The 21,218-nt window shown below is 41.8% G+C and overlaps 1 protein-coding gene across 1 annotated transcript; it reads left to right on the forward strand.

The window, feature by feature from the left end:
* Window positions 1-73: 73 nt before the first annotated feature.
* On the forward strand, window positions 74-19,923 carry ranbp1 (RAN binding protein 1). Its single transcript, XM_070888087.1, has 6 exons — window positions 74-194; window positions 4,273-4,409; window positions 8,516-8,673; window positions 10,139-10,267; window positions 15,975-16,031; window positions 18,487-19,923. Exons 1-6 carry the CDS (start codon window positions 180-182, stop codon window positions 18,618-18,620), a joined length of 630 nt encoding a protein of 209 aa, XP_070744188.1. The 5' UTR covers window positions 74-179; the 3' UTR covers window positions 18,621-19,923.
* The last annotated feature ends 1,295 nt before the right edge of the window (window positions 19,924-21,218 follow it).

Raw genomic sequence — 21,218 nt, forward strand, 5'->3', positions numbered from 1 at the left:
TAAATGAATGTGGCTGGTATTGAGGTTGAGTGAGCGTGTTTCCGACTCTCGGTGTCCACCCTCTCGTTGCTAGGGAGGCCATATTGGACCGGGGTGAAAAATCAAGCGCGAAAGTAAAACAGCCGGAGCAGCTTTTTTATCGTTTCCCCGTCTCGAATCCGAAGCCATCGTCCCTTAAAATGGCAGATGAGAGAGTAAGTATCCGCATGCACTTGAAGTTCGGGGACTCTGCTTTTCATTCGTGTCGATATTTTTTGTTGAATTTGAACAACTAACGGTTTATTTTCCCTTTCAAGTGTTGATAACGCGGGTGCTGTTTTCTTCTTTTGTGGGAGGGAGGGAAACGAGAGAGAGAGAGAGAGAGAGATGGAGCCGGCTGGGATTTTACTCCAGAATCGAGAGAGAGCGTGAGATGGAGAGGCTGCTGTCATTCAAATCGACGGTTCCGATTTAAAGAATGGACGGGGGATCTGTGACTTGTTCATTAGTTCAAAGTTAAATTTTGCGTAGAGTTTATTTTCCTCGAGGCCTTGCTTCTCCTCTTCCCCCCCCCCCCCCCCTTCTTTGCAGTAAAATTCACCCCTGGTCCTGCGGTGGCCTAGATGGAGGTGAATCTTTCTTCTATATTTTTCGGTGCGGTTCTATGATATTTCTGTTCTCCCGCATTAAGTTATATTAATTAGGGTCGAATACTATGCGGAAGACCTGGTTTATAAGACAACGGTTTAGTTGGTGATCTTCCAGTAGTAAATATATGAGTTAACGTCTGTACTGTATATATAATATATTTAATAAAAACACACACCACCACCATACATTGAATGTTAACGATTCCTTTCAAAATGACGGATCGGTTATAAAATTTACCCTACTTGATTACTGTGACTAAATAACTTTTTTTTTAAAGAACACTTGTTTCTGTGACTCAATTAAATTTTTAACAAAAAGAAAGGACTTGCATTTATATAGCACCTTTCACAACCACCGGACATTCCAAAGTGCTTTACAGCCAATCAAATGCTTTTTTTTTAAAGTGTAGTCACTGTTGTAATGTGGGAAAGGAGGAAGCCAATTTGAAGCTCCCACAAACAGTGTGATAATGATTGGTGTAATTCATTTTGTTTCTGAGTGCACAAGATAGATTTGTCCTCATCCATGTGACAGGCAAATTTTTCACACATTAGATCTGATTTTTATTCTCGTGAGCTGGTGGTTTTCCCAGGTATAAGTAAGTGCAGGTCTAATCTTGCATTGTTTATCACTTGCTGCTTCTTTATACCTTGCTCTTGATCTGAGCGTATACCAATTAATGCCATTTAACTCTTATTTTCTGTCCATGTAATGTTGTTTTGCATAATGTTTGGGAGGACTGCTTACTTGGTGTTTTTCTCCTCCCAATGGGAGATTGGCTCGACTTGTGCATATGGGACATTTTGAGGGAAAATGTTGTCGGGTCTGACCTGAAACGTTAACTCTCTTTCTCACTCCACAGATGCTGCCAGACCGACTGAGTATTTTCCAGCATTTTCTGTTTTTATTTTTGATCTTGGACCTCATAACTTTACCTAACAAATTTCAACTGCTTTTCCTTCTGCGTACTCATTACAAATTGTCTTGATTGTTTTGAAGAAAAAGTTTTAAGATTAAACATTATTTTATTTATGGCTTGTTTATTGTATTTACAGGAAAAGCAAATTTAACTTTTTATTTTGGTGGCGTCTGCATTTTGAGAAGTGTTTGCCTTCTGAAAGGTCCCACTCTGAATGCATTAGACACCTGTTCCTCCATAAGAAATAGGAGCAGGAGTACGGCATTTGGCCCTTCGAGCCTGCTCCGCCATTTAATACGATCATGGCTGATCCGATCGTGGACTCTGGTCCACTTCCCTGCCTGCTCCCAATAGCCCCTTATTCCCTTATCGATTAAGAAACTGTCTATTTCTGTCTTAAATGTATTCAATGACCCAGCTTCCACAGCTCTCTGAGGCAGCAAATTCCACAGATTTACAACCCTCAGAGAAGAAATTCCTCCTCGTCTCAATTTTAACTGTGTGGCTGCTTATTCTAGTCCCCTAGTTCTAGTCTCCCCTATCAATGGAAACATCCTCTCTGCATCCACCTTGTCAAGCCCTCTCGTAATCTTATACGTTTCAATAAGATCACCTCATTCTTCTGAATTCATGAGTAGAGGCCCAACCGACTCAATCTTTCCTCATAAGTCAGCCCCCTCATCTCTGGAATCAACCTAGTGAACCTTCTCTGAACTGCCTGCAAAGCAAGTGTATCCAAATGCCTGAAGAATGAATCCTAAGATAAAGATCTTGCATTTATGTAATGCAAGACTTCAAAATTAAATGTATATTTTCAGTTGACTTTGCCTTGCAAGTTCCACTTCCTGGGACCAAGCTCTGAATGCATCTCAATCAGGAAAGCTTAGTTTCTGATGCATGTATCTGAAATTAATTAAGGTTTTATGCCTCATTCCAGTTCATGGAATTTAGAAGAATGAAAGGGGATCTCATAGAAGCATATAAAATTCTGATGGGATTGGACAGGTTAGATGCAAGAAGAATGTTCCGATGTTGGGGAAGTCCAGAACCAGAGGTCACAGTCTTAAGGATAAGGAGTAAGCCATATAGGACTGAGATGGGGAGAAACTTCTTCACTCAGAGAATTGTGAACCTGTGGAATTCTCTACTACAGAAAGTTGTTGAGTCCAGTTCGCTGGATATATTCAAAAGGAAGTTAGATGTGACCCTTATGGCTAAAGGGATTAGGGGGTATGGAGAGAAGGCAGGAGTGGGTTACTGAAGTTGCATGATCAGCCATGATCATATTGAATAGTGGTGCAGTTTCGAAGGGCGGAGTTGCCTGCTCCTGCACCTATTTTCTATGTTTCTACAGTGGACACAAGTCTACAAAAAAAACTGACATCCTGACTTGGGTCACGGGTGATCTGTATAGGAAATGGGAATTTATTCCGAGTTTTGGGTTTCAGTGCATTTGGGGAGCAGATTTTATATCTTGCTCATGATGTACACCTATGTTGCAAGTGATTGATGCTGACCCTGGGTGCAGATAACTTTATTTAAAAAGGTCGTTTGCTTGGCACTGATATTTCTCCTCTTCTCTTTTCCCCCCCTGCCCCACCCCCGAATAACATCCTTCCAACAGCTTAAAACGTGCTTTTGTGTCTCAGCAGATTTAATGCAAGACAGTTATTGTGTCATATCCAAGAGGAGCTGGTATTTCATGTGCTTTCTAATTCCACCCCCCACCCCCCCATTCAGGTCATCTTTGACCAGTGTTTTGTTATTTTTAAATGCTATTCGCTCATTTAAGCTGACATCAGATTCCTCCCTGATGGCTGTCTGCATTATAAGTCCTGCAGTGACTGATCAGCATTTCCGAATAGGCAGAACCTTTAATCCTACATATCGAAACTGGTCAAAAGTAGTGCGGGTTTGATGGCATACAATCTCTATTTCAGGCAGTGACTTTAATAACAGCCCTTTTTCAAACTACATAACAGTATATGCACACACCAAATAGAGCAACTAATTCATTTAAATGACCTTCAGTCATGCTATGGATTTTTTTTTTCTCATAAGTTTTCCACCTCCTGTTTATTGAAGATGTTGGTTTCTTCCTGGAGTATGGTGCTTTGTGTGTTGCACCTTCTAGGAACACTGCCATGTGGCCACTATTCAGGTGTGAGCCTTGACTGTAAATCTTAAGCTAGTCATGCTTGGATGTATCGCAGCTATACCTGATCCTGCGCTCTCCTGATGACCAAGTGCATGCTCCCATCCATCAGGGATTTGACCATTGGAGTTTGAGGGGAGGAGGACAAGTTGGAATTTATGAAATGAGAGTGGGGGGGCCAACAATGAAGGAGATGGAGTAGAGTCTGAAAATGAAAGTGGCGTGTATCATAATAACCAAAAAAGGGATCCGTTGTTTCATGCTATACCTGCACATAGTAAGAACTAGTGTTTACATAAAAAATGGCCTCAAATCATTCACAGGATTTAGTGGAGTGTTCTTGCTCGTGCATTACGCTTTACCAGTTTAACCAACACCTACCTGCATTCCAAATTTACCAAAATTTAGACAGGTGATAGAATTTCAACATTCATTTGTTATCCTAGAAAGTGCCCCGAAATGGGTAAATATTTTTACAGCCAACAAAATTATTGTACTAGCCGTTACATAACATACTTTAGATTGATAAGACACTTGTTTCACGTGTGCCTGTTTTGTCTTTCCCCAGGAAGCAGGGGACCATGAGCCTTCTGCAGAGAGTGTGACTGAAGATTCCAACCATGATCCTCACTTTGAGCCAATAGTTTCACTTCCTGAGCAGGAGGTAAAAACATTGGAAGAAGATGAGGAGGAACTTTTCAGAATGTAAGTAATATGTAATGAAGTATAGTATAAATTTGTATAATATGCCTGCAAATAGTTCAGTTCGACTTGTATAGACAGGTGTATAGTGAACTGATGGTGATTTCTTCAGCTTGGTGTCTTGTGCTCTGTGGTGGGTGGTTTTGTAACTTAGCAGTTTCTGACCTGACCTCTGTCTTGGACATGTCTGGTCTTCCAATTTCTCTCAATCCTGGGACTGTTCTGATTAGACTTTATGTGAGAGAGTGCGTTCACCTGCTTCTTGGCCTGTTTTCCCCCATCTCCTGTCTGGTCTTGAGATCTCCAGAATTGTCTTCCTGTCTTGCATCACTAATTCTGGTCTGTGTAGTGACTGTAGGACTTGTTTCATGGCCACTTTTGAAATGTAGTTGGGAAACCTAACAAGCCAATTTGCAGACAGCAAGGCCCCCACAAGCAACAATGAGGAGAATGGTCAGTTTTTGATGGTGGTGTTTAAAGCAAGAACGAACTTGCATTTGAATGTCCCAACGTGCTTTACAGCCAATGAAGTACTTCTGAAGAGTAGTCACGGTTGTAATATAGGTAAATGAAGCAGTCAATTTGCATATAGCAAAGTGCCACAAACCACAGTGAAATAATGACCAGATAATTGTGTCAGTGATATTGTATGAGGAATAAATATTGGCCGGGACACTGGGAGTATACCCCTGCTCTTCCTCAAATAGTGTCATGGGATCTATCTCATACAAACTATAGTGCTCCATACCATTTCTATAGCACATTTAAAGTAGTAAAACTAAAGATATCGCTTGTTCAGTGCTTTGGGACATTTTGCTACTCTTGAAGATAGCACATTTAAAGTAGTAAAATGTCCCAAAGCACTTAACGAGTGATATCAATACAAACATTTTTGACACCAAAGCACAGAAGAAGATAGCAGGACAGATGACCAAAAACTTGATCAGAAAGGAAGGTTCTAAGGAGCATCTTCAAAGTGGAAAGAGAGGCAGGGAGGCTTAGGGAGGGAATTCGATGCTACGAGGTGAAAGCAGGCAGTCTTGGTGGTAATGCGGATATGTGGTAGGAAACTCATCTCCGTGTCAAACACAACACCAAAAGTTACGAACGGTCTTGCTCAGCTACACTAATGTCAGCCTTGATTATGTGCTCCAATGGAGTGGAACTTGAACCCATAACCTGACTTCAAGGTGAGCGTACTACTGCTGAGCCAAGACTGACACATAAAGGACAAATGTTGGCTGGGGCACTGGAAAGCTTCCTGCATTTTTATGGTCTTTCTCTTCCACATGAAGACTGGCCTTGCCTTAACCTACACCTCTGACAGTGCAACATTTCCTCAGTACTGCAGTGAAGTGTCTGGTTTAATTTCGTGCTCACGTCTTGCAGTGAAAGTGCTCCTTAACCAATCTGACCCTTGTTTGTGGAATAACCAGTCTGGAAGATGGAGAGATAATGGCGCTGGAGCGTACATCATTTGGAATAGCAGAACTTGTCCAAGAGTGCGTCCTTACAGCAAGGAAGTTGCAGAGACGGGGAGGAATGAGGCCATGGGCGGGGGGTGAATTTGAACGCGAGGATGAGAATTTTAATTTTGAGGCATTGATGGACCAGGAGCAAACGTAGGTCAGTGAGCGTGGGGTGAATGGGACTTTGCGCGAGTTATGACCCGGACAAGAGTTTTGAATGACCCGAAGTTTATGGAGGGCTGGCCAGGAGAGCGTGGGAATAATCAAATCTGGAGGTAACAAAAGCACGGACGAGGGTTTCAGCCACAGTTGGGCCAAGGCGGGGCCGGACAGAGGCAATGTTATAGAGGTGGTAGTGGGTGGCCTTGATGGTGGAAAGGATATGGGGTTGGAAGCTTGGCTCCGGGTTGAATAGGATGCTGGGGTTGCAAACAGTTGGCCATTGGAGAGGAGGGTAGTGTCAAAGGCTGCAGGCAGGTTGAGAAGGACTAGGAGGGATAGTGCACCCTGGTCACTGTCACATAGGGTATCGATGTGACTTTAATTAGGGCCCAAAAAACCAAGCTTGGTGATGATGTATAATGTTGAACAACTGGGGGTTGGGGGCAGATGTTTACTACTTCAGAAAATTAAGGTTCTGATTTGTGTTTTCACAAAAGTTGGCTACCAACTTAATGGTCGCTGTAAAAGTTTCCTGCCTCCTGTTTTTGTTTGCTTTACATTTAGCTCGGTGAATGAACCGCAGGTGTATTCCCCTGACTTCAACCCCAGTTTAGCTCTCTGCTGTTCCAGTGAAGGGAGATGTTAGCAGAAAGACAATACTAATTATGATTGGCTCTTTTCAATGTGAAATGGTTTGCTGCTATCGGGTGGTTCTGTGTTATTAATGGAGATTTCATTTTTCTCCCCTCACTGACTTCTAATCCATAAGATTTTTTAATGCTCCTTTTTCTAAAAGCACTTAATTTTTGAAAGCTCGCTTCAGCCTCAGTACATTACCGGTTATATCACGGTTCCACCATATACAGCAGGTGCGGTGGACACTAACTGAAATTTAAAAAGGGTACTCCGGTTCTAAAGTGTACTTGCCCCTTTCCAATGTCCACGCGAAAGTGTCACGGCGGGTGTCCTCGAGTACCTGACAGGTGGTTCATTTCTCCATTGACTGTAATCAATGAAGTGACTCCTCGGCAACATTTTTCTGGGAAGTGCTGAAGCCAAAAACTAGTGCAGATTACACTAATTCCGCTCAGTGGGAGGGACCACGTCAAATAATAAAAATGAAACTGCCCTGAACAATTTCAAAGTTCTTGAACCACTGCTGCCGAGTTTGTTAACGTATTTTAGAAAGGTCCTGGTCAATTTCGACATTCCTGAACCTTCTGCATTGCAGGTGGAAGGTGACTGACCAGCTGCCTGAATTACCTGAAAATAGTGGCGTCTTTGTAATTGACACCTATAGTACTGGCAAATGGTTAGCACCAGTGCAAGTGATGGAGACTGCACATGGTAATCAGATATCTGTTGTGCTTGGTGAGACTTGCTTCTGCTAGGGAAGCTATAACATCATGTTAATGCAACCTTTGCACCCATAACCCCCCCATGGTTAATACTTACTTTCAAGTTGCCAATTTCCACTTTAAATACAATATAACACTCCTGAATGTGTTTGGTACGAATTCAGCTGAGTATTCTTCTTCACCTGCGGTTTGTTTTCCAGGCGCTGTGTAATATAGGGGCTGGTACAGTTGGGTCACTGCTGACTCATGATGGATTAAAGATGGTCAGAAATGGTTGTATTGAGGGAGTGTTGTCTTTTTTCTAAACTGTATTGTTGGAACAAAAAAATCCTCCCTTTTGTGGGGGCAAAGTATCCCAAGTTTTATTTTAATTATGTTTGCATTTTTGTGTTTATCAAACTGGGAGTTCTGTGAGGAAGACTTAACAAAAATTTGGGGGCCCTGTATATTGAAATCAGCTATACCACAGAAAACTCCCAGACTGCAGCTCCTTCTGCTTTGCCCAACAATATTCCTTCACCTCAACCAAGCACACAGTATGGAATTGTGGGAATCATTTGTGCTGGGTCCCCTTGTGCCCATCAGGAGCCTTCCAAACAATGTTCCCTTTAAGCATGACCGCGCAGTGCCCTTGAAGTCCCGCGCAGGCAGCTTAGCGGCTTTCAAATGGAACAACCGCATGCGCGGAATTTTGATTGGGCTGTGCAGCCCGTTAAAGAGGATGGGCAAACCCCCCCCCCCCCAAAAAAAAAATTAGAGGCAACATTGGTTCCAAACTCATTTATTGTTATACCTTTTTATTTTGCTGAATTCCAATCCAGATAAAAGGATAATACGCTGATCTACTGTAAAGAAAGACTTGGATTTATATAGCGCCTTACACATCTCAAAGCGCTTTACAGCTAATGAAGTACTTTTGGAGTGCAGTCACTGTTGTAATGTGGGAAACGCGGCAGCCAATTTGCACACAGCAAGCTCCCACAAACAGCCATGTGATAATGAACAGATAATGTACCACTCGGTCCCATTTAAAAAGCAAAGTATAAAGTAATAAACACTGGTAGATGCTTTGAGAAGAAAGAAGATATAAAATGAGTCTAATTTTTTTTTGTTTTATCAGGCGTGCAAAACTCTTTCGATATGCCTCTGAGAATGATCCTCCTGAGTGGAAAGAACGAGGAACTGGCGATGTGAAGTTGCTGAAGCACAAGGAAAAGGGAACAATTCGCCTTCTGATGAGGAGAGATAAAACTCTCAAGATCTGTGCAAACCACTATCGTAGGTCACTTACTCAAATCCTAACTGATGCTTGCAGATTTGCCTTCAGTAGTTTGAAGTCATCTTGGATTGTTCTTTGGGGGTCGTCTTTTTTTTTGAGTGATTATGCACACTTATATTGCATCCTTGGAATACTGCTGGGTACACAGGCCAGTCTCTGATTTAAAAGGTTTTATTTAATGTTTTGGATAATCCTTTTGGGGTACTTGTATCTCCATGTTTTATGGCTTTCTGCTTGCTATTTTCACGTGAGGAAGAATTACATTTGTGTTGTTAGCATTGTAGAAGCTGCCAGGTAATCGGTAGGTGAGGCTGAAAATATTGGGGTGTCCCTGATGGTGAAATCTTTTGGCTAATCTATACTCTGGTAAATAGAAAGAAATGGATGGAAGCTGCCTTCCAGTTTGCTTTTAAGCTGTGAAAAACATAAATGGTCTGAATCAAAGGCAGAAAGACCACTTTTAAGACTGTTGGAAAGAAACTCTGTCAAGAATATGGTTTTCTGCTGTAGGGATGTAGAATATCAATCTCCCATGTTCTTCCTCTCCTGCCGCTATTATTTTTCTACGCCTTTTCCTGTTTCTGGTTTCCAGTAATAGTGGAATAAAGGAGTGAGAGAAAGGGGCAGTTTTCAGCTTCCACCTCTTTTCTCCACACTCGCGCCCCCCGCCCCCTCCCTGCTCTTTTGCTTCCACTTCGGATGCACTTGCAGTGCTGGGAATGTTTCTTCAGCCAGCCAATAACTTGAGGTTACTGGCTGGTGACCAGATTGAATTTTTATTTACCTCTGAAACCTATACGAAAGCAACAGAACATGGAATGTAAAAGATCTTGCATTAAGTTGAGTGGATCAACTATATTAGGGAAGGGTGTGTGGATTTTGCTTGGAAGTCTCCTAGGAATCTTCTAAAGCTTTTTCTGCACTGAGACTATCCAAACTGTAGTCTTTGCTGTGTTGCGCGTTCTCAGGAATAGTCTGGCTGACCTGGGCTAGGGATGGGTCACCATTTACTCAGGATTGCTGCTGCTTTCTGCTACCCGACGACTGCGCTTTAAAACAAGTGAAAACCAGATTGGGCTGGGCGTTAGCCTCACAGTTGAATAGCCAGTCAGTACAAACTTGTCCTGGTTCACACACACAAGTGAGATATCAAAGGACCTGCTCATCTGGTGGTGGAAGCTCGAGAGTTAAAGGGAGAAGAAGCCACACTTCAAAAGCGTGATGTGAGGCCGGTTGTATTCTTTAGCTCTCCTGGACTTCTGAAAATATCGACTACCTAAAACAGGAATTGTCTTCCTTGTCTTCAAGCCTCTTGCTCCAGTACGACTGACTTTGTATTAAACAAATTGATGTTACTTTAGACAACAGGTCAAATGAACATACTGCTATTTTTATGATGAGCAAATGACCATCTTTATTTTGATGAGCGAAGCACTAATTTAGTGCTTTTTTTTAAATTTCTAGTTACACCTACAATGGAGCTGAGGCCTAATGTAGGTAGTGACCGGGCATGGGTCTGGAATGCACCTGCTGATTTCGCTGATGAAGAACCCAAACCTGAGCTTTTGGCTATCCGGTTCTTGAATAAAGAAAGTAAGTATTTGGATTGGAAATAAACTGTCTGCCAGCATGAGTTTTATTTTCGTGAACAACCCAATTGAAATGATGCACTTCAGTGGCCTGATCTACTTTCTACAGTAGGGGTGCTGTCCTGTAATTTGTAACCAGTCTGGATTATCCAAGTTAAACCAGCCTTGTGGGAAATTGCAAAGAGATGCAACTGCCACCTACTGCTTTTGTTATTTATGTTCTTTGAATAATTTGGAAACAGTTTTAATTTCTTAGTAAAAGTGCAGTTCAGGTAACATGTACTCTTGAACCTGCTGGGCCAGTTTGAGGCACTTATCTCCTGCCAAAAAGATTTGGTGTTGCACTCCTGCTGATGGAGCCCGCACCCCCACCACTGACTATTTCACAGGCAGAAACGCAGTCCGTGAACAAGTACTTCTACTGTGCCCCCTTCCTCTTTTCCATTTACTCCTCCCTCTCCCTAACTCCTCTCCCATTGTCGTCTTCCCTCAAACCTAGCTTGACCTGGGAAAATTCAAATTGATCATGTGTGACGTCACACAAGATCAACTTGTACATTAAATATGGTGATTGGGTCTCAAAAATCCATTTCAAAATCGTTGAAAATTTGTGTCACGCTCTGCCTGCAAAAAGCTATTTTCAAAGTGTTAGCATTGTGATACTATGATTGCTGTTTGCTGTGTTAAATCTCTCATTTGGTGCAAAATCCTTCATTGATATTTGGGCTGTGAGTTGGCATGCAGGTCCAACACAAATCCACTTGGTGGCAGTGCAAGACCGTGAGTGGTTCTTGTAGGATCACAATGTGGACAAAAGGTAACTTGTGTAGAATTTTAAAAACTGATTAAGAAAAGCAGCTTGTCTTTTACATAAGAATATAAGAATTAGGAACAGGAGTAGGCCATCTAGCTCCTCGAGCCTGCTCCACCATTCAACAAGATCATGGCTGATCTGGCCGTGGACTCAGCTCCACTTACCCGCCCTCTCCCTGTAACCCTTAATTCCCTTATTGGTTAAAAATCTATCTATCTGTGACTTGAATACATTCAATGAGCTAGCCTCAACTGCTTCCTTGAGCAGAGAATTCCACAGATTCACAACCCTCTGGGAGAAGAAATTCCTTCTCAACTCGGTTTTAAATTGGCTCCCCTGTGTTTTGAGGCTGTGCCCCCTAGTTCTATCCTCCCCTACCAGTGGAAACAACCTCTCTGCCTCTATCTTGTCTATCCCTTTCATGATTTGAAATGTTTCTATAAGATCACCCCTCATCCTTCTGAACTCCGAGTAAAGACCCAGTCTACTCAATCTATCATCATAAAGTAACCCCCTCATCTCCGGAATCAGCCTAGTGAATCGTCTCTGTACCCCCTCCAAAGCCAGTATATCCTTCCTTAAGTAAGGTGACCAAAACTCCACGCAGTACTCCAGTTGCGGCCTTACCAATACCCTATACAGTTGCAGCAGGACCTCCCTGCTTTTGTACTCCATCCCTCTTGCAATGAAGGCCAACATTCCATTCGCCTTCCTGATTACCTGCTGCACCTGCAAACTAACCTTTTGGGATTCATGCACGAGGACCCCCAGGTCCCTCTGCATCTCAGCATGTTGTAATTTCTCCCCATTCAAATAATATTCCCTTTTGCTGTTTTTTTTCCCAAGGTGGATGACCTCACACTTTCCGACATTGTATTCCATCTGCCAAACCTTAGCCCATTCGCTTAACCTATCCAAATCTCTTTGCAGCCTCTCTGTGTCCTCTACACAACCTGCTTTCCCACTAATCTTAGTGTCATCTGCAAATTTTGTTACACTACACTCGGTCCCCTCTTCCAGGTCATCTATGTATATTGTAAACAGTTGTGGTCCCAGCACCGATCCCTGTGGCACACCACTAACCACCGATTTACAACCCGAAAAGGACCCATTTATCCCGACTCTCTGCTTTCTGTTCGCCAGCCAATTCTCTATCCATGCTAATACATTTCCTCTGACTCCGTGTACCTCTATCTTCTGCAGTAACCTTTTGTGTGGCACCTTATCGAATGCCTTTTGGAAATCTAAATACACCACATCCATCGGTACACCTCTATCCACCATGCTCGTTATATCCTCAAGGAATTCTAGTAAATTAGTTAAACATGATTTCCCCTTCATGAATCCATGCTGCATCTGCTTGATTGCACTATTCCTATCTCGATGTCCTGCTATTTCTTCCTTAATGATAGCTTCAAGCATTTTCCCCACTACAGATGTTAAACTAACTGGCCTAAAGTTACCTGCCTTTTGTCTGCCCCCTTTTTTAAACAGAGGCTTTACATTAGCTGCTTTCCAATCCGCTGGTACCTCCCCAGAGTCCAGAGAATTTCGGTAGATTATAACAAATGCATCTGCTATAACTTCTGCCATCTCTTTTAATACCCTGGGATGCATTTCATCAGGACCAGGGGACTTGTCTACCTTGAGTCCCATTAGCCTGTCCAGCACTACCCCCCTAGTGATAGTGATTGTCTCAAGGTCCTCCCTTCCCATATTCCCGTGACCAGCAATTTTTGGCATGGTTTTTGTGTCTTCCACTGTGAAGACCGAAGCAAAATAATTGTTTAAGGTCTCAGCCATTTCTACATTTCCCATTATTAAATCCCCCTTCTCATCTTCTAAGGGACCAACATTTACTTTAGTCACTCTTTTCCGATTTATATATCTGTAAAAGCTTTTACTATCTGTTTTTATGTTTTGCGCAAGTTTACCTTCGAAATCTATCTTTCCTTTCTTTATTGCTTTTTTAGTCATTCTTTGCTGTTGTTTAAAATTTTCCCAATCCTCTAGTTTCCCACTAACCTTGACCACCTTATACGCATTGGTCTTTGATTTGATACTCTCCTTTATTTCCTTGGTTATCCATGGCTGGTTATCCCTTCTCTTACCGCCCTTCTTTTTCACTGGAATATATTTTTGTTGCGCACTATGAAAGAGCTCCTTAAAAGCCCTCCACTGTTCCTCAATTGTGCCACCGTTTAGTCTGTGTTTCCAGTCTACTTTAGCCAACTGTGCCCTCATCCCACTGTAGTCCCCTTTGTTTAAGCATAGTACGCTCATTTAAGACACAACTTCTTCATCCTCAATCTGTATTACAAATTCAACCATACGTGATCACTCATTCCGAGAGGATCTTTTACTAGGAGATCGTTTATTTTTCCTGTCTCATTACACAGGACCAGATCTAAGATAGCTTGCTCCCTTGTAGGTTCTGTTACATACTGTTCTAAGAAACAATCCTGTATGCATTCTATGAATTCCTCCTCCAGGCTACTCCGTGCGATTTGAGTTGACCAATCGATATGTAGGTTAAAATCCCCCATGATTACTGCCGTTCCTTTTTCACATGCCTCCATTATTCCCTTGATTATTGCCCGCCCCGCCGTGAAGTTATTATTTGGGGGCCTATAAACTACGCCCACCAGTGACTTTTTCCCCTTACTATCCTTGATCTCCACCCACAATGATTCAACATTTTGTTCATTAGAGCCAATATCGTCTCTCACAACTGCCCTGATATCATCCTTTATTAACAGAGCTACCCCACCTCCTTTCCCTTCTTGTCTATCTTTCCGAATCGTCAGATACCCCTCTATGTTTATATCTCAGTCTTGGCCACCCTGCAACCACATTTCTGTAATGGCCACCAAATCATACCCATTTGTAATGATTTGTGCCGTCAACTCATTTACTTTATTTCGAATGCTTAACTGAAGCCTGAAATGTAAACCATTTTAACACCAGTGAATAAAATTCTACACAGTTGCTGCTTAAGCCATGGGTGGGTAGCCTTCTGGTTGTGGCTTACCAATCTGGAGATTGTAAATTCAAATCCCACCACGGCTGATTGTGATTTGAATTTAATAAATCTGGTGATTTGTGGGCTTGCATCAGAAAAAATAACCATGGAAGCTTCTAGATTGTCACAAAAGCACAACTAATTTCCTTCAAGGAAGGGAACCTTCCCTTGCCTGGTCTGATTGATTTGTGATTCCAGTGCCACATTTTGTGGTTGACTCTTAATGCCCTTTGGGCAACTCGGGATGGGTAATAAACAACGTTCCCTCTAAATTGTCTTTGTTGTGTGCAGCGGCTTTATTTTAAGGCGTAGTCCCTTTAAATTATCTGTGCGTGCGTGCGTGGTATTTCAGATGGGAAAGCTTGTGAGCGGCCTGAGTGGTGCCTGCTCGATTACTGCGCAGCTTAGAGGGAACATTGGTAATAAATGCCAGTCACGCCTATGCGGGCTCCACTGCTTAAATCGGCCTAAAAGGAATAACCATTGTTCATTTGCATTAATGTCAATTTAGACGTTGCCGCTTGTAGCATCTTGCATGCTCTGCTTATTTTGGGGCAGAAACAGCTGTGCTTGCTCACTCGTTCGCACCTTGCAGCTGAAGCGATGAACTTAAAATAAGATTCTCTTTAGCTGCTGCCAAATGATAATTGGGAACTCGACAAGATACTCTGCATACCAAACTCCGATTGAATGAAATTACAGTGCCCACCACAGTGGGCGGTAAACCTATCAGACAACCTAATCAGAAATTAGATAGACATTTCACTTGCACTCTTTTAAGAGGGGAAAGCCCTGACCAGATAAGATCCAGTGATGGTACTTGTTACCTGCTTGTCTATTAAAGATATAACCAAAGATAATCAGCTTATTTTATGTTTATTAAACAGTGCGCATTGTCTTTCAAGAGCACTTAAATGTTGGTTACAAATAGTTTATTTTTAATTTCCTTTAATCAATGTACTGTGTTTAATACATAAAATAATAATTGAAAATTAACCTCCACCTGCTGAACACCCACCAGACACACGAGTCAATGTTTAACAGACACGGTGCTCTGATCATGTACTGCCATAATGTTGCCCTCTATAGCGGGCAAATCGTTTTCACACGTATGCACCCACAATAAGCGGTGGGGACTGCATCCCAAAAACATTTTTTCCGAAAAGCTCCATAAACCTGCATATGTGCTCCAATCAAATCCCACTGCCATTGCTTTGACCAGCTGACACAATACACTGACTGGAGTAAGCAGAAGTGTATTGTGCCCACCTGCCAAAAACTCACTGATAGAAATTCACAACTCGGTTTAGGAAGGTGACCCCCTCCACCACTGGCAGGAGGTTGTAATGCAGTGTGACCAGTTTATGCAAGTAGTTTCCATTATAAATGTTGGCATAAGAATTTGAGGACAAAATGTATGATTTTTAAAATGGGGACCAAATTGCTTCTGCATACCTAGACTTTCCAGACCTAACCTTGTTTCATCTGAAAAACACACTTGGTCCTGACTCTCCCATGCATCGTTATGGGAGAATGATTAGTACCTTTTTTTTAAAAAAAAATGGTTATGCTATCAAAACCATTATATCCCACGTGGAAGAATCCAGTTCCCCAAGTTGTTCTCAACTTGGACATTGTCCAAATTCTACCAGATTTCAGTAGTAGAACATTACATACCTCAGCTCCATTAGTTTCCCAGAAATTGGGTATTACTCAAAATAATGGAAACGCTGTAGTACATTAGGTCAGTTTTCACACATAATATTCTAGACAAATTGCTCACTTATTGGAGTACATCTCATAGTTTCAGGTAAAGAAACTTTTTTATTCTTGAAACTGTTTGCAGTATTAATGTTTGTCACATTCTCTTTTTAGATGCACAGAAGTTTAAGGCAAAGTTTGAAGAATGCAAGGAGAAAATGAAACTAAAAGGTGAGATGCCTTATTAATTCTAACTTGCAACATATTCAGAATAGTAAGATGCTTATAAGCAATTATAACTAATACAGTTTGAAAAATCACTAACTTCAGTAGTTCGGGTTTAGAACATAAGTCATTCATCCCCTCGAGCCTGCTCCGCCATTCAATGAGATCATAGCTGATCTTCTACCTCAACTTCACTTTCTTGCACTGTCCCCATATCCCATGATCCCCTTAATATTCAAAAATCTATCGATCTCTGTCTTGAGTATACTCAACTGAGCCTCCACAACCCTCTGGGGCAGAGAATTCCAAAGATTCACTACCCTCTGAGTAAAGAAATTTCTCCTCATCTCCGTCTTAAATGGCCGACTCCTTATTCTGAGACTGTGAGCCCCTGATTCTAGACTCCCCAGCCAGGGGAAATATCTTCCCTGCATCTACCCAGTCTAACCCTGTAAGAATTGTGTAAGTTTAGGTTGAGTATGGAGACTGTTGAAGTGAAATCAAGTGATGGGTCTTACAAGGTTTGTTGTTTAGTAGTGGGTTAATAACATTTTATATATGTGAATAGGGTGGATAAAGGGGAAACCAGTGGATGTGGTGTATTTGGATTTCCAGAAGGCATTTGTTAAGGTGCCACATAAAAGGTTACTGCACAAGATAAAAGCTCTTAACAGAAAACAGAGTCAGGCTAAATGGGTCATTTTCTGGTTGGCAAACTGACTAATGAGGTGCCACAGGGATCGGTGCTGGTCCTCAACTATTTACAATCTATATTAATGACTTGCATGAAGGGACCGAGTGTAATGTAGCCAAGTTTGCTGATGATACAAAGATGGATGGGAAAGCAAATTCTGAGGACACAAAAATTCTGCAAAAAGATGTAACAAAAATTTGGCAGATGGAGTATGATGTGGGAAAATGTGAGGTTATCCACTTTGGCAGAAATAATAGAAAAGCAAATTATAATTTAAATGGAGAAAAATTGCAAAGTGCTGCAGTACAGAGGGACCTGGGGGTCCTTGTGCATGAAACACAAAAAGTTAGTATGCAGGTACAGCAAGTAATCAGGAAGGCAAATGGAATGTTGGCCTTTTTTGCAAGGGGGATAGAGTATAAAAGCAGAGAAGTCCTGCTACACTGTACAGGTTATTGGTGAGGCCACACCTGGAGTACTGCGTACAGTTTTGGTCTCCATATTTAAGGAAGGATATACTTGCATTGGAGGCTGTTCAGAGAAGGTTCACTAGGTTGATTCCGGAGATGAGGGGGTTGACATGAAGGTAGGTTGGGCCTATACACATTGGAGTTCAGAAGAATGAGAGGTGATCTTATTGAAACATACAAGATAATGTATGCAGAGAGATATTTCCACTTATAGGGAAAAGTAGACTAGGGGACATAGTCTTAGAATAAGGGGCCGCCCATTAAAACTGAGATGAGGAGAAATTTCTTCTCTGAGGGTTGTAAATCTGGAATTCTCTGCCCCAGAGAGCTGTGGAGGCTGGGTCATTGAATATATACAAGGTGGAGATAGACAGATTTTTGAGTGATCGGGGAATAAAGAGTTATGGGGAGCGCGCGAGGAAGTGGAGCTGAGTCCATGATCAGATCAGCCATGATCTTATTGAATGGCGGAGCAGGCTCGAGGAGCCAAATGGCCGACTCCTGCTCCTGTTTCTTGTGTTCTTATGTTGAATGCAGCTGGTTTGAATCACCTGGGGGATTCATGTTTTATTGTTTGAATCCCTCAATCTATTGTTTGAAACTGGCATACAATTGATTTTCTATGATACTACCCATTGATCAGGAATCACGCTATAATTATTTTTATCATATAAGACTTTGATTTAATATCAACAGATACCATCAAAATCTGACGGTTCTACCCAGTCATGTTCCCTAGGTGCGATATTATAGCTCTGACAAGTTTGTGCAGTGGCCCGTGCAAACAATCTATTAGCAAAACAGCTCCTTAGAACTCAAGTACACGACTTCCATACAGAAAAAGACCTCGACTTGCTTCTCGCAGGAGCACATTTACTGTCATCGATGATGTAAAGAAAAGTATTAATGATTTAAAATAGTGCAATCCAAAGATTCCCTTATAGCTTGACTATTGAGGGGCAATTTATTGGATGCTTACTGATTTATGGGTTTTTTTTGTCCAGTATTTGTAATCTATAGTTTTCTAATTGCAGGTGGGGAGTGATTTTTCTAGTAAATTAAAGTTGAGGAGATGATCTAGAGAAAAAGTGGGGAATAAAGTTGCAATCTAGATTCCTTCCTGTACATTGCTGTTATGTAGGCAAACGTGGGATACAACAAGGTCCCACGAATAGAGATGAGATAATCTGTTTTAGTGGTGTTCGCTGAGGGATATTATTGGTCAGTGTACAGGGAATAGAGTTCTCATTCTTAAAAGGGATTGTTGACGCCCATTTCAATGTCTGTTTTCTAACAGGTGACAATGAAAGTGCAGACAAAGTTGCCGAGAAGCTAGAGGAGCTTTCTGTTAAAGAGGATAAAAAAAAATCGACCAAAGAGGAAGAATGCGAGAAGAAAGAAGTGACCAGTGAAAAAACTGAAGAGAATTAAATAATCCTGGTCCTTGTTTCCCTTTCCTTTTTTTACAGCAGACTGTAATGAACTGGGTTTGGACACAGAATGAGCCCTTTTCTAGGCTTTCGCCCTGTGGTCCCAAATTGGTTATGAAGATACAGTACCTTCACAGAATGTCATTCCTCAGTCATCAGCCATCGTAAATGTGCTAATGTATTCCTTGGTGAAAATTCTAGGAGTGTTAACTACTGCCTTATCTATTTACAGTCTCCTGAGAGAATAATTTAAATCCACGGCTTAAGTTCCTGAAAATTGGTGATTATAACATGCTTTACAGTGTATGACTGACTTTTTATTAAATTTCCTATTTTTTTTCTGTGAATAAGGCTCAATGTCAGAATTCCCACATTGGGTAGCACATGATTTATAACTAAATAAAATTCAGTTAAGTTGTACGTAATAAAACTCTTAGGTTGTTTTTGTTTATTATTTTTGCCCTAAAGTGTTTCTGAATGGGTCAAGTATGACACCAATGCTGGAAGATTGCATTTAAGATTTTTTTTAAACTTTTACTGTAGATTTTTCCCCTTGTCTAATTTGGTTAAATTAGTAACTGACAGATTACACAATAGATAGATTAGTGGTAAGTTCATTTCAGGTTTAAGTCAAGTTTTTTTTAAATCCCGAAAAATCTTGGGCCTTGAGAAGGAGGAAGAGAGAACATTTCTGTTGTAAATTGGCTGTGCTTGGCTAGAACACCCTAATGAGGAAACTATCAAGCTGCGATAGACTGATACAGTGCCAACACCTTTTTGGTCTAGTCTGTTGTTTTCCCCCTTTGTGCCCCCAGAACAACTGTAAACCAATACAGATCCAAAATACATTGCTATCAAATCATATATCACATCTTGGACTGAAACTGAATACTGTCTGTGATGATACGAACCTGATGCATGAGTAATGCATGTGAAAAGAGAGAGATGGGTGATAGTGATGGGTGATAGTATCACAGTGGACCGCTTTGATTTCCTACTGGCTACAGCGGTGCTGCTGGTACACAGCAGCTGTATTTGAAGCTGGCATGTACAAAATTAGTTACACTGTCGCCTACAGAAAGGGTTGCTCAATTTGAAAGAGAAAAATTGCTCTGAGAAGTTTGCGTATGCTTGCCATGGACCACGAATATTTGTGTATAATCTTGTTTTCTGTTGGAATGAACAAACCATCTTGATCTACTGTTTTGTAATGGGGAAACTTATAAATGGAACTGTTGAAAATCGATAGCCTCATTAGGAAATTTGCAATAAAGGTTTTTCCAAACTGCATGTGATGCAGAGAAGTTGTTTTCTGTATTTTTTTACAAATTGGTTTCAATTTTTTTTTTTTTCCCTGTTTCATTCCCCCCCCCCCCAAAAGCTATTTTGGTCGTCTGCAAGAGGTTCTCCCGTTGCACTCTATAGTGTCGCAGGACGGGTCATACCAGTTCAGCTTAAACTATTTGGTCGAAACTAGATTTTAAGCACTGTTTAACATATGACACAGCAGCACCAGTGTTAAACGTAGGACTTCATTCAAAGGCAGGTCTTTGTTTTAAATGTGCCATCTCTGTTGTGGTTTCTGCTTCCAAATTACCTGTTTTGTTGATAGGACTGAAGAGAAGAATCATTCTCTGGCAAGTTATAGATAAGAGAATATGTTTGCATAACTCTTCCACTTAATACAATCTTCCGACAAATGTAGGGTGGTAAAACCCAAGCTTAGCCTTGCATAACCATAACTTGTTTCACCTTGCTTCTTTTCAGTCCTGGTTTCTTTTCAGTCCTGGTGGTGTCCAGAATGATGGGTCTTGGTCCTTCACCCAAAGTTTGTGATTCTTATGCCTATGCAACTGCAAAACCTATGGGGCTTCCTTGTATTTCACAATATAAGAAAATGCATCTGATTGGGAGGTTGGGGTGAATGATTTCCATCCCATCTTTAAAATGCCTTTGTTTAGTGCACCAAGCCTTAATCGAGAAGCAGCCAGGTGACCTGTTCTCAGGCTGTTGTTGTTTACTTAATGGGACTAAGTATTTGTACTGCACTTTTTTTGACAGACAGTTGTCTGTCAAGCCCTGCCCCTACTGCACTTTTTCTGACCGTCAGGCGACGAGCACTGGCCCCTGTCAAACTCCGTTTTCCCGCCCTTCCTGGCTCAAATCATTCCATGCGCGTGGTGTGAGCAGCAGGACCTGAGGCTCTGACTCTTTGCCCCTGGGCCAGATGATGGCGGCGGACCTGGGCCCGATGGTGAGAGGGGATGGGGGAGGGGTGCACTTGGACTGGAGTATGGGACTTTGGCTGGCCTTTTCTGTCTTCTGGGGCCTTTATCCTCTGTCGCTTCATGAAGTCAAAGTGGATTGAGTTACAATTTGCAAAGTCAGTGAGACCTTGGGATGGGTGGATCCAGTGACACATTCCTGTGAAACTTCAGGGTGTGGCTGGTTCCCTTGTAGGATAGCTCAGAATTAAGGGGTGGAGCCTGTTGGCCAAATTTGCAGTACAAATAAGCACGTCCATATTTAATCAATATGTCCCCAAAAGTTTGTCACCATCCTCCGCCTGCTCCACGACGACATGCACGTCGTGATCCTG

Source organism: Pristiophorus japonicus, chromosome 8 (genome assembly GCF_044704955.1).
Source record: "Pristiophorus japonicus isolate sPriJap1 chromosome 8, sPriJap1.hap1, whole genome shotgun sequence".
NCBI classification, from domain to species: Eukaryota; Metazoa; Chordata; class Chondrichthyes; family Pristiophoridae; genus Pristiophorus; species Pristiophorus japonicus.